Below are 14,788 nucleotides of genomic sequence, written 5' to 3'. Positions count from 1 at the left end.
AACTGGGTAGCATGTGGTATAAATTGGTTTGGAGTTATCTGCTGACCTAAATTTCTCTTTAGAAAAGATCCCCTGCCTACTACTTAAGCAGCTGTTAGTGGGTGGAGACCCCCTCACTCCCACCTCACTTCCTGCCTGCTGATACTGCCTGAGAGTTCCCTGGCAGCTTCTTGAGCAGGGGTGTGGGAAAGGAGAGGGGAGCCGACTCACCTGTAGCTGCCAAGGCCCAAGGAAGACAGGGTTGGCCTGTTACAGCAGATGGTATCTACCCAGATCAAGTCAATCCTAATTAAGGGAGATTTTTTCCTTTTAGGTTTCAAAAGGTCTCAATTGCAGTGATATATAGTACTACTTCAGAAAAGGTTGAAAATCCCTGTTACCCTCATCTTTGTTTCTGTTTTGCTTTCTCTCTATTCTTCCTCGAATGATGAAAAGATGGTGAGCAACAGGAGGAAATGAAAAGAGACACTTGTCAAATGTCCTATCAATAGGGAGCATTTAAAACAGCCCCCATGAACACACGATGCAATATGCAGATGATGTATTATGAAACCTATATAATTTTATTAACCAATGGCACACCAATAAATTTAATAAAATTAAAAAAAAAAAAAACCAGTCCCCATGGAAACGGCTCAAGGATGATTTGATTTGTTAACTAGGAGAATTACCAGCTAGAAGAAAATGCTGGCACTCCTCATCCAATGCCTCATTGTACCTACTGGGAAGCTTTTCTTAGAGCAGCAATGAGTAAGCAAAGGAATAAAGCAACTGCAGACCTTTATCAAGGCAGCATATAACCAGAGGGACAGAAATGGGACAGAGGACCAAGGAGTGCTCACAAGAATGAAAATAATGGGTTATCACAGCACCTCTGCTCATGCCTAATGTTTTTGTCTCTCCTCTCTGCCCTCGAGGAGGTTCTACACTGAAGCCAAGTAAGAGCTGTTAATGTTTTGCATGTGTTGAGGCCTTGCTAGAACATGGTGAACACCCTTCCAGCCCAACACAGAATGCTGCATGTGAATGTGTCCCCAGCTCATTTATTTATACCAGTGCAGTCTGTGTACATTGTTTAGGTATATGTAGCCATTTTTTAAGTGGAGGAGAAAGGGGCACTTGTTTCTGGTCATTTCTTTTGTGGAATCCACTAAATTGGGTTCATTGTCAGATGTTAGACAAAACAAAATCTATCAGGTACATTATGAAATATTTGCAATATTTCTTCAACTAGTCAGAACTTAGCAAATTAGGGATCGCGTAGGTCACATGTGTCAGCATTTATTTCCAGCAACTATCAAGATTTAGTAGCTGAACTAGGGTGGCACTTTATAGTGAAAGTAGTTAGTAGTGCATAGTCACCCAACATAAACTGATGGGACTATACCTGTTGCAAAAAATTATCTGCAAGAGATGACCCGATAAGAATAGCAAATTTCTATCTAATTATTTAAAAATAATGGCTGAGCTCTTGGCAATGCAGTTATTTCCTGTGTCTTTTGTCTAGGAGCAATGAACTCCAAAGCCTTCCTCCATTGACTAGCATTTTCTTTTATCCAACAAGGGAATGCCCTTTTGTTAATCTGTACCTGTGTCGAATTCATCCAACATTAGGTGTGCTCACTTCAGCATTTGTATGGCCAAGAATTATTGCTTTCTTCACTTTGAGGCTTTGTAAGTTGTCAAGAAGTATGGGGGTGGGGAGTGAAGGGGAAGAGAAAGAGAAAGGGAGAAAGGAATTTATTTAATGCCCAGTGCCTTTAAAATTTAATGTCCTTGTTTTAAGAAAAAAGTTTTAATCCAAGTATAAAGGTAATGCATATTTGTTAGAAAACACCAAAGAAACTATATAACTATATTTCTGTGTATACATATAAGCGTAGAAGTGTACTAAAATGATCTTGACTCTAGAGCAGCGCTGTCCAATAGAAATGTAATGTGAGCCACATTTTCTAGTAGCTATATTTAAAAAGGTAAAAAGAAACAGATGAAATTAATTTAATACTATATTTTATTTAACCCAATATATCCAAAATATTATCATTTCAACATGTAATCACTATAAAAATTATATGAGATAATTTACACCCTATTTTTATACTTAGTCTTCAAATCTCACGTGTATTTTATGCTTACGAGCACATTTGAATTTGAACTAGGCCATTTGTAGTGCTCAATAGCCACATGTGGGTAGTGACTTCCTTATAGGAAAATGCAGGTCTCAAGGAATTCATACAAACTCCTCACTGGTTACCACTGGAAAGGAGAGTGGAGTACGAGAGAGAGGAAGGCAAGAATTTAAGGGAAGGGCTTTGTGTAGCTGAATGTTTAACATGAGAATATACTCAGTATTCTTTGAACATTTACTTTAAAAAGTAGTAGTTGCTCATTGTAGAAAATTTAGAAAATACAGAACAGTATAAAGGAAAGTAAGCAATCCCCAAGAAATCTTCTAATGGCTCTGCCAGGATCAAGCCTGCCTTCAGGGAAAAACTTCCTAGCTGATCCAGGTGGGAATGACTTGCTGGCCCAACTTAGGGCTCAACCAGGTTCCTCTTTCTTTAGGGAAGGATAATAGTAATAGTCACATCGAATGGCGTGATGCAGGTTAAAAGAGCTATATGTGTAAAGCTGTCAATATCATCTGGCATATAGTGATGGTTTAGTAAGTGTTAGTAGTTATTATTACAAGATGCTTTTTATGAGAATTTAAATGCGATGATATATGCAAAGGTCTTAACACAGCACCTGGTACATGGTAGACACTTAAGCAATGATAACTATTTCTAGATGTAAGTTGATCTTATCCTTAAGTTTAAGTAGAGACATTTATCTTCAGATGTTGCCCCAATTGACTCCAGTTGTGGGCATGAAAACAGCTTACTGGTCAGTCTTTTTCTTTGGGTCATTCTCACCTGCCAACACTATCCACTTAGCTTACTGTCTTTATCAAGGCTTAAGGGCTGGCAGCCTAGTTACAATGCCTATTGATGATGCCTTTACACTCAGATGCAGGTCCCTTATCATAAACAATAGCTGATTATCTGTTTGCTGTAAATGACTAGCATAGAGCAGCAGAAGTTGAAACTAAAAATATTTGAAGCCACGTTGGGAAGAAATCTACCACCATCAAGGTATTCTTCCTCCTAAAGTCAATGTGGATTCTTGATCAAGCCTCCTTAGTCATTTCACATGGAGGTTGTGAACTAAGCTCGTTTTCAGCATTTTCAGTCAATTGCAGCTACCAGCTGTGGTGGAACACTGCATGGATGGGTGGCAGGTAGAATGGCCGAATGGCTTGACGGCACCTTTAAGAAAAGCAGAGCCATTTCCTCCAGAAATGGCTACCTTATTTCACAGGTAGATAGATGACTCTTGTTCTGCCAATATGTGAGTTTCTCAGGCAGCAGGTCTACTGTTCAGCCTTTCTACCCTCTCCTGCCTATGAACTGCCATGGATCCTACAGAGTAACTGTGGCTACTCCTATTTTGTCAGCCTGAGGAGGTGAGTCGCAACATGGTCCTTTAAAAACATGAAAATTTCCTAAGAAGTTGCTGCAGTAGAGAGGGGCTTTGCAGAGGAATCAGCCTGGGGGAACGGTAGCCAACATTACACTTCATGTTACACTAAAGTCTTAGAGGCAGTAGCAGAGTGATGACGTTGAAGCAAAAGGACTGTCACGGTCCCAGGTGCACAGAGCACAGACTAGATGGAGGTTGTGGGATGTAAGTAGATGCCCCGTAGGCCCTGTGGGGAGGGCGTGGCTGGCAGAAGGCCAGAACGGGGCCCTTTGAACCATGAGATCTAGGACAGAAACCCCTCTAGCTGGGGTCCGAAGACATTACTGGCAAAGCAGAGGCTGCATGTGTTATGTTTTTGGAGGCTCCAGTGCAGTTCCCATCAGGATTTCCCAGAATGGCAGGTAATCTGCTGGCTCCAGCTGCCTGGGTTCTTTTCTCCCTTCTGTGGTCTGGGACTGATTCTCTAGCCAGTCAGAAATATGTTACCCGTAAAATATGCTTTCCCAACCAGGTTAGCCATAAACTATTCTAAAAATTTAAGGAAATTGTGGTTAATTTGGTTTCTGATACTGCTCTCAGATCCTTCCAGTTTCTGTATAAATTATTTCAATAGGTATGATTGTCCCTCCTCTACTTTTTAAATTACCACCATATCAGTCAAAGGCTATAATCCCTGCCACACTTCCTCCAATTCCAACACCAGAATCTTGGCCAGCACCTTAAAATTCACAGTGAATAAAGAAAACCAGTCTCTAATTTAAATAGGCTTGACCTTCTGTGGGGAGCAAAGTAATCACAGCTTTGTCACGCTCTGGTTTGGTTCAGTGGGTATAAAAACATGTTCAGATAAAATCGGGATAGACCCAAATTTCCCCCTGTCCTTCAAACTAAACCCAAGCAGTGTTATTCTGCTTTGGTTTAGTGCTAGGCTTGCCCGAGGATTTCTCTATTAGAGATGGTTTGCACATCCAGTCTTGCCAAAAGTGTGACTTTGTAGTTTGTTGTCCTTATAGGAACTTTCTCCCTTCTTAACTGGATGCATAGTTTCTTATCTGTATATTTATAAGAACTAGAAGTCCCATATCAGTTGTGCTAAGCCAAGTGGTGTTTGGCATGCTCTCTGCTAGCTGGAAAATGTGAATTTCTCCCCAGGAGCAAAATCTTGTATGAATTGTTTCCCAGTTTTTCTCTCCACTTTGAAACCTACTTCAAAGTTATTATTTGGCCAATGGGTTATGTTTTCCTTCCCTTGAGGTCTAGAGGATTGGCCTCTGATGTGTGGATGGGGCACAGGTTTTCCTTCTCGTCTGTCATTTTTATCTACATTACATATGAACATAATCATTCTCACCCCCAGATATGAAATTAAACCTTTAGGAAATTGCAAAAGCCTGTTTCACCTCTATTTCATTTTTAAAATGTGCAGCCCAAGATAAGAATCAGTAATCTTCTACCTATGCTCTATGATGATAATTTTAAGAATTAATGAATACATAGCAAATGCATCATTGATGGTAGAATCTTTAAAGATAGGAATTTTTTTTAAAATTAGCTCTGGGTTTGATTCTGGTTTGGGATAATACCACTAAATACATTTCTAGACACTTTGAATATAGTTCTCACACATACCTGAGCATATTATCCTGGGAGCTTAATAATCTAATAGAAACCAATTAGATCAAATATGTTAACACAAACTTAGTGGTTATTTTATCCATATGCAATTCACAAATGTTTAAACTTAGATATATTACGAAGAGTCAACATAAAGTGAATGAAAGAACTGTGTTTTGTGGTCATCTCTTTCAAGAAAAAGAGTCAAAGTTGAGTTATATAGAGAGTGAGTCTGTGACTCTGTTTACAGATAGTGTGAGAAGCCAACTTCAAGGGCATATCAACATTTATGAATGATGTATTGAGCTTAGTTCAAATTTTTCCTGCATTACTGTGTGAAACATTGCCTGGAAACTGTTCAGTACATAAATTATTTCTTTCCAGTTTGTGATTCTTGTGGGCAGAAAACTGAGTTATGTATATGCATCCATTCCTATAGTTATCTTTCAACGATACCTAAGGCAGCAGCCAATCTGCCTCTCTACAATCATTTACAGAAAATAGACTTCAGTCTTCCATTCAGCTGTGCCAAGAACCCTAGATTTTTGCTTTCAGAATTGAGACTTTGAAGTAATGATAATAGCTACCATTTACAGCTGCATCTACTATGTGCCAGATACTGTGCAAGACGCCTTACATGCTTTTTTCTTTATTTGATTTAAAAAAAAAAAATTCATGTAATTCTCTAAATTACAAAAGTCATACTTCTTTTTTTTACACAAATCAAGTCATACACAGCTATATAATGAAAAAATAGTTGATGATTTTCTGCCAACACCTCCCTCTAATCCCATCACTCTGGTAATGGCTTTGTATCCTTCCCCTTTTCCCGATGCTCACACACACTTGATATTTCAAATCCTCCATTATCCATATAAGCTTGGTGGCTTTATCTCTATTTTATAGATAGGGAAAATAAAGCCCAATGAATTCAGTGCCTCTAAGGAACTAAGCGTTAACACTGAGGTCTCTTTCTAGTCAACCACAGTGCTTTCACTGGGGTAAAAACACGTGGGTAATTAAGAAGCTTAAGAGGAAGTCAAAAGTGTTTCTGGAAACATGAAAAAGCAAAGGCTCCTTCCACATTGCCAGTCTCCTCTTAGCAGTTTCCCGTGGGTGTGGCCACCTTCCCCCCTGCTCTACCAACAGTGCAGGGAAGGACAAGGCACAGTGTCACCTAGAAGGCGACACTGGGGACAGCTGTTCGGTTATTCATTCGGCAACAACTTGGTGTTGACATAGCTTTGTGGCTCAGCATGTGGAGGAGTTTGTTTACAACAAATTATTCTCCACTCACAGATTGTTTTAAAATAGACCTGCTTTTCAAGTGTAAACTCTAGGTAGAATATATTTTGGGTGTCTTTTTGTCCATAATCATGTCCTGTTCAAATAAACTGGAATGATAAATTAGTGAAATATCTAAGCTAAAAGAAATTGTACGTGTGGGATTGTTAGCCTGATTCCTCTCCTTCCACTTATGTTTTGTTCTCAAATAAAAGGAAAGGTTTCCTTTTTTTTTTTTTTTTTTTTCAAATTTATGAAAATACTTCAAGACTTCATTTGAGTAATGAAAAGCACAAGTGATCTTCTATCTCCTGAAGAGCAAGGGCATTTTCCTACCTAAATGTAGCAATTGAGTCTCCTCTTTCTTGCCAAAGCAGTACTTCTCTGAAGGCCCAGATATGGATTCCCACTCCATTGTATAAAGGGCTCATCCAGTTTGCTTTTCTGCCATGTAAGGAAATCCAGTGCAACACTCTTATTCCGTTAGCTCTAAAATACAACAAAATTCACTTTGCTGTAGCAAGCAAGTAAAGGAATGCATGTGCAGCATGCTGTCTGTTGACATGGTATGCCGCGAGCTCTTCTCTGGTTTTAGGTGTGGAGGAAATCCACTGACACACACCCCATGCCTATACCTGTTGGCCATCCTCTGATAGCTGTTTGCCCAGAGAGCAGTGCCTGCTGCCTAAAACCTCTGTCTGTGACCTCACAAGCTAATCAGAGCCTGTATGGTCAGTAGTTGGATGGAACAACTCCAGAAAACATAGCTCAGGCTGCCATAAGTCATCTCAGTGATTTGTCGGTAATGCTAGGCTCTCAGAGAGTAAGAAATCAGTCCCCAGAGTGGTGCTGGGGAGCATTGTTTAGGCAAAGGAGCTTTTCTTTTCACTAAGCTTCTTAAGGACTTTTAAAACAGAAATTTGATTCCATATTTCATAACCATAATGGAATATTCCCGCAGGGAGATATAAAAATGATCAGCATATCTCTCCAAATAAAAATCAAAGCAAAAATATTTTGCTTTTAGAATATGAGCAAAGTATTGTACTAGACACTTAGCACAGTGCATGGCGCCCATTGTTAAATAAATGACGCATGAGAGGACAGGGAGTTCCCAGAATTAGCAGCTGGCAATAGCTGAAATCAAAGTTAAAGAAGACTTCAAATGGAAATAATACTCCTGGTAGGGACCAGTGAACTGAGATTTCTGTAAACCAGTGTGGCAGCACAATGGTAGCCAAATTTCGATCCACTTAGTGTTCCATGCTTGCAGCTCTGGTGCAGTCAATGAAAGTTCCATCTAGGAAAGTTAGCATGCCATTTGGCCCCACAATTTTTCACTAGCTATGAAAATTCGAGTAAATCTAAATATTGGAAGGACACGGAACTGGTGGCTGACTTGCTGGATTGCATAGTGTTGGAATCATTTGGCTGATGATGCCCGTCGGTCACCATTTTGTTTTGAAATGGAAGCCCAGTAATCAAATAATTTTAGTAAAATTCCTTGTGTTTACAGTGATCTAGTCAAAATGATTCTATATTTTCTTATGTAAGCCTCCTAGTGGAAGTCACGTTTTGCCTTTCTAATTAAATATTTGCTTACATGGGTGTCATACAATGTCACTGAATAAAGCAACAAGGACACTTCTAATTTTTATGGGAATTAGAGTTCAGAATTTTCTTTACCTCAAAGTCCCCAGTTACCAGAAAACTATATTTGTGTTATTATGTATCTGTTACCTATATGAGTTGGATTATCAAACTCAGAAAAGCTGACCGCATATGTATAACCAGAATGAATCCACAGAACGTGCACAGCATTGGATTAGATGTAGAATTCTGATTAAGCCAGTATTTACTAGTGTCTTTACTTTAGGAATATTACTTAATAATCCTTGGTTTCCTCACCTACAAAATAAGAATATACCTGCTGCCTACAGTACAGGGTTGTCGAGAGATGCCGCCATATATGGCAGAACCATGCAGAGCATAAAAGTATGAACTTGGAGTCTGGGGGATGTAGGGAATGGGGCTCAGCTTGTGCTTGGGCACTACCACTTACCCTGTCGTCTTGGACCAGTACATGAACCTTAGTTTCTGCTTCTGTCAGATGGGGGTACTGATAATATCTACCTCACACACTTGTTGAGAGGCTTAAATAAGATGATATATATAAAGTACTAAGCATCTATGACAATGGATACTATTGATGAGCACTTGTGTTCCGGGTACCTGGTAATACACATGACTGGACTCGCTAGGCTGTACACTGTGTGAGGTGGAGACCCAGCTAGTGTGCTTTTCCATTCCCAACCTTTGCTCCTGGGTGACCTTGCTTCTTCAGTCCATAGACTTACCAAGTAGAGAGTTCTTACTGAGAATGCTTACTGAGGAATAGGGAAGAAGCCAACTGACAGGATCTACTGTTCCAGAGAGCAAAGCCCCTGGGGTAAGGAAGGAGATCTCTAGCCCAGGGGTGGGATTTGGTTGGGCCTCAGAGGAAGCCGACCTATGATTTTGCATTCTGGAAGCCTTTCCATTGGACTTTGTCACAAGGGCCCAGGGCTCTGGGAAAAGGAAAGGATAGCCAAAAGGAAGAGGCTAGTTATGCACGTGCTTTCCTCTCCCCTAAATCAGTCTCCACCTTTTAATTGTCTCTGTCTTCAACTAACAAAATAATTACCTGTTATTTTATTATTATAACTACTTTTTATAATCATCATAATTGCTATTGATATTAACAGTTAGCATACAATGAATGCTTACATAGGACAAAGTTCTTTGACTTACTTATCATCACAGCAATCCTAAGAAGAAGATTCTATTATTATTCTTATTTCACAGATGAGTAAAGTGAGGATAAATCAGAGCATAAAATAATTGCACGAGCTAGCAAGTAGAATTGCTGAGACTCAAACCTGGGGTTGTCTGGCTCTCACCCCCTATTTCTAGCTACTACTATACTTCCCTCTGATTTACTTAATGATTCACAACTAGAGTTCAAACTCAACAAGGCACTTGAGTCAGAACCCACGTTACACTTCTTTATACCCACCTAACAGCTAAACAAATGAAAATCAGGCAGTAGACCATCACTAAATGCCATTTGAACATTTGTTCATCCTCACCAAGATCTAGCAGAAGTCTTCCCTTTTAATTCTGGTAACTGAGCACACTAGGATTTTTAAACAACAGAAACATCTTTAGACCTGTTTTATTTAGGGAAAGCCATATTAATTGGCACTTTCAGTCAAAGCCATTGGTTTCTCTGTTGCTCTAGAATTTAGATGGCCTCTGAGTCCCCATCTCTTCTGCCCTCAGGGCCTCAGAGTGGGTGAGGATGGACAGAAAGCTTGGTTTGGATGCAGGGAGCACTGGTGTTGGTCAGTCTGGGCCCAGGCCACCCCACTTCTGCCTTATTACTTCCACCCCCAGGAAAGTCACACCCTCCTCTTTCCTCTGCCCGCTAGGCTGCCTTCCTCAGAGCAAGAGAGCAGTGCCTCACATTTTGCTCAGCACTTTAGAGTCTCTCCAAGAGAAATGACCTTCTGCTCAACTTGTCCTCAAGTCTATTTTGAAAACCAAAATAAACCATTTGGGTTGATAGTCAATATGCCAGAACCCAAACAGAAAAGTCCCGTTTTGTAAAACAGAGAGTGAACTTTAACCTTCTGAGAATTTTTGGTTTTCCTATATGAAATGTCTTTTATTGTTTTAAGATATGTGATTTTTTTTCATGTTACAAAAAGAAAAGTTTCCTTAAGCTTACTATAATTTATTGTAATTAATCCTCTAAAATGAAAAGGTCGAGTGTAGAATCGTAGCTCGAGTTTTTAAGATATCTATGAGCAAAAACTATAGGATTTACCATGTAAACAAGCTCATTTAATGTATGGTGTTAATTACATAGTTATAAATACAAGTTGGATGAAAAGCCTTCATTGGATTTGTGCTATTCTGTTCTGCTAATGGCAGCCTTACTTGCACGTGATAAGAAAACACTTTAGTCAGAGAGCACATGAAACTGCCATGACCATTCCAGCAACCTGCTCCAGTGAAATAGCAAACAGATCTCATGTCAGCCACTTGCCTCATGGGCAAAATAAATAAATAAATACTGAATATTTCCCCCTAATTACTATTCAGTCAAAATTGAACAAGGAGAGATATCTTTTGTACTACACCTCCAAAAAGAAAGCAATCGCTTAACCTTTTTGAAAAACCCACATAAATTGTTGTATTGTCATGAATTAGAAACCTCAGGGCAAAGTTCAGTGAGCTCTTCAGCATGTTCCAGAAGTAGCAGTAGACAGCATTCCAGTAGTCAAGGTATTTCAACCTCAGGTAATCAATCAGAGGACTGGAAAGGAGTAAATTAAAGATAACCCTGTACTCCCAACACCGTTGATTTATTATTTATCACAGCAAGTAATACACACACTGATTGCCCACCCTGCTGAGGAAGTCTGCAGTCAATTGCTATTTATCCATGCCCGATTTCTAACCTAGTGCCTGTTGAAACTATTGAGCCAATGGAATCAAGACGAATTGTAACATTCGCTTTAGAAAAACATAATTAGAAAAGTAAATACGCTGAATTCAGGAACCGAATATAAATTCCTTGTGGATTATGCACAGTTACAGACTACCAGTGTATCTATATGGCTAATCCCCTCCATTAGTATGGCTAATCCAGAATTAGATACAACTATTTACATGTTGAAAGGGGTGATAGTTATTGCATGACATGAGTTTCACTAGTTCTACCAAAGATGTTTTTCTTTGCCAACAATCTTCCCTTTGAGGCCTGTTGTTATGCATGCAATTTTGTTTACTTTTTGGGTTTCCTAATTTTAAAAGCAGGGATTTAGGCATGATTGTTCATGTTTGAAAAAAGAAGTCCCTAATCATTTTGGCTTGATGGGACGCTAAATCGTAATTGACTCTATTTCACATTCCCAAAGATAATCTTTCTGGCTTTACCCCTCTCTCCTGCAGCAACCATCCACTATGAGTTATGCAAGACACATCATTAAGAAGGAAGGCTTGGGACTCCAGGGCCTCAACAAAGGATTTACAGCAACGTTGGGACGTCATGGAGTTTTCAACATGGTTTATTTTGGCTTCTACTACAATGTCAAAAACATTATTCCTGTCAATAAGGTACTATTTAATAGATTAAAGTCCTGGAGGAAGAATCCTATCAATGATAGCTGCATTTGTAGAGTGTTTATCATTTCCCAGTCACTGTGTTAAACACATTGGTTATGTAATTTGATCCTCACATCAGCCTATTCATTGAGTGTTGTTATCCCTATTTTGAATTCAGAAACTGAGGCTTAGAAAGATCAAGTAATTTTCCCAGGGTCACACAGTAAATAGCAAACAGAGACTTGAATCCAAGTCTGATGCCAATTACATTATACTTGAATGTACCATTCCACCTGAGTGCTTCCCATTTATCACTGATGGGAATTTCTAGAAACTGTTATTACTTCATTTTACTCTCAAAAGTATAACTTTCTCAGAAAGTTTAAATTTTCATATTCTAAATAAATTCTGAGCTCATGGGGAAAAATTGCCAGCCTGAAATTTAACTCTTACCCAGGTATTCATTTTTAAATTCACCCAAGCTAATGAGGGCAAGTAGTAAATCAACTCTTCTAGGATCATTTGCTTTTGAAGCAAAATAATAATTATTATTATTTTTTATTAAAGGGTAACTTACAGCTGCCAGCAGCCTTTCAACTTCTAGAAGATAAAGTGACGCATGATGTGCTTTAAACTGAGCATGTGTAAGCTCATTTTAATTCGCACAGAATTTTCCTCCAACACCATAGTGCATACTTGCCATGAAAATTGCAGTCCTGGGAGCAGCCGTTGGTAACATGCAGGCGGTTCCCCACAGGGATTCAGTCCTTCATTTTGCTTACTACTAAAGTATTGAAGGACTTTTCATAAATCATGAAAATATTTCTGATGTGGCTATCACCAGACTCTTCAGTGAGGTTATTTATACCTGTGTGTGCCCAGCTACCTGCCATATTCTAGGCCAGGACTTCTCTCTCAAGGAACAGCTGAATCCAGAGCATGTTCCGCATTAACCATCTGCTGGCATCCCCTCCCTCACTGGCCAAAGTTGTTAACCAGGTTTCACCGTATTTGGAAAGCTCATTTAGTAAGTAGAAACTTATGTTTTGTTGGTGTGAAATCTATGACTGGCCGCAACACAGAGAGATCCTCCCACTGAGTGGCAGTTCTGACTCTGGTGCTCCCTTTCTCCTGTCGAATTCATGAAATCCAGAAATCGAGTGCCATAAACGCATTGGTTCTGGACAACATGAGAGCATTCACCTCTTAATACGTTAAGATTCTTTTTAGCTGGGATGGGCTAAACAATATGTGGGGTGCAGGGTAAAATGAAAATGCGAGGCCCCTTGTTCAAGAATTAAGAATTTCAAGACAGCAATAAACCAAGTCTGGGGCTCTCCTACGTGGAGGCCCTGGCAAGTGCACACGTCACACACCCATGGGGCTGACCCTGTGTTTAGACTCTGAGATGTGTAATCCATACAGCGTGGGAGAAGTGTCCGGACCTCCCTTTCTCCAGTTATTCAAAGGCTTGAGACAAAATTTACACACAATGAAAATAATTATATACATTATTTACATACATTGTATAAATATCATAGATTTTATTACATATATTTGTGCATGTATATTAATGCATATGTTATAGTTAAATGAATTTGGTTATATGTGAGTATTTAAGAAAGAAATTCAGGAAGATATACAAAATTTGTATATGTTACTAATGCTTAAAAACATGCACAAGTGCCAACTTCATTCTACAATTAACCAATGCACTTAACTTATTAAATGTTAAGCATTATTAAAAAAAAGACACAGAAGCTTAGATATTCATTTACATTTTAAATGACATCATGGTACTCTGAAACTCATGTGGAAAGAGCTCATTTATCAATTTATAGGGGTGAGGTCAAACTGGCCCCTATAAGCCACTCTAAGGATTTTATCTTTATCTGAAAGCCACTGGGAAGCCAACAAAAGATTCTAAGCACAGGAATTGCCTGATCACTCTGCTGTAGCATGGAGAACGGGTAGAGTGGGGGTGGTAAGGGAAAGGCAGGGTGTAACATGGAAATTATTTCAATGAGAGATGCTGGGGTATTTGACTACAGTGTTTATGGTGGAGACAGTGAAAAATAAACAGATTTGAGAAATCTTCAGAAGGCAAAATCTATAGGATGTGATGATGGAGTATATATGTAATGTTGAGAAAAAGGGTGGTGGGTAGGAGGGATCCCTAGATTTTGGGCTTGAACAACTGGAAAGATAATGGTACCCGTCACTGAAAAAGAAAACTTTTGAATGAGAAACAAGTTTGAGGGACAATATTACAGGCTTAGCCTGGAAAGTGAGTTTGACCACATTTGAAACTCCAAAGTGCAGATGTTTAGTATTAATTGGGGGTCCTGGAGCTTGAGAGGCGATCTGAGTTGGAGACAGACACGTAGAAGTCAACAGTCTACCTGGGCGAGTATACCTTTAGTGGATAAATGATCTTAGGCCAATTACGTCCCTGCTCTGAGCTTCAGTTATTTTATCTGCAAATCAAAAAGCTAAGATTGTTCTTTCTCCCTGACAAAATTGTTGTGAGGATTAAAATAAATAATATGTGAAGTTGTTTGTGAATTTTAAGGTGCCATAGAAGTTTTAAGCGGTGGGGCCAATTGACAGCGATGGGGAAAGGAGTAGAAGTGGAAAAGCGGGTGGTGGGAACACTACTTACCATGTAGAACTGCATGAAGAATTTTTCCCCAGGACTGTTCCTTTTGCACTTAAATGAACACAGTGTTTTTTCTTGCCTAGAACAAAGTCATTGATTTTATGTGTTCTGTAATCTAAGCCTGATTCAAAACTGGGAAACCAGTATTCTTTAAATTTAAACCATAATAAATCAATCCTTTGTGAAGGGGAAGGTATGATAATCATTAAAACATGTTGAAGAACGTCATCAAGTTGTTAACCATGCGGAGGAGGTAGTGTTCCTTGAAGGCTTTATCCCATCTTTGCTGTAGGCCGTCTCCAGCCATACGCTTTGGACAGTTTGTTTACAGGGTTATTGTTTCAATTCCCTCACCCAGCAATTGGTCATTCTGTTGTTCCAAGGGAATTTGAGATTTCACCAACCCTGAGTGGCATGGGGTAATTCTAGATTTTTCTTTAATATATTGTTGAAATCCATACATTGTTTTACAGTGTTTTCCATTTTCGAAGTATTTGATTTTACAAGAAACTGTCTATAATGATTATCTCTGGGGAGTGGAAATGGAGAGGTGTGTGT

At 39.2% G+C, this 14,788-nt stretch overlaps 1 protein-coding gene across 2 annotated transcripts in view; it reads left to right on the top strand.

The window, feature by feature from the left end:
- Window positions 1–14,788, top strand: part of SLC25A21 (solute carrier family 25 member 21) — a 448,904-nt gene that overhangs the window by 413,040 nt on the left and 21,076 nt on the right. For both annotated transcript variants that reach the window (XM_074328168.1, XM_019749157.2), the window contains one exon: window positions 11,419–11,583. In XM_074328168.1, coding sequence (XP_074184269.1) covers window positions 11,419–11,583 — 165 coding nt within the window. The remainder of the gene's footprint in view (window positions 1–11,418; window positions 11,584–14,788) is intronic.

The sequence above is a fragment of the Rhinolophus sinicus genome, linkage group LG03 (assembly GCF_036562045.2).
Source record: "Rhinolophus sinicus isolate RSC01 linkage group LG03, ASM3656204v1, whole genome shotgun sequence".
In the NCBI taxonomy this organism is placed as follows: Eukaryota; Metazoa; Chordata; class Mammalia; order Chiroptera; family Rhinolophidae; genus Rhinolophus; species Rhinolophus sinicus.
This window is presented reverse-complemented; position numbering and strand designations above follow the sequence as displayed.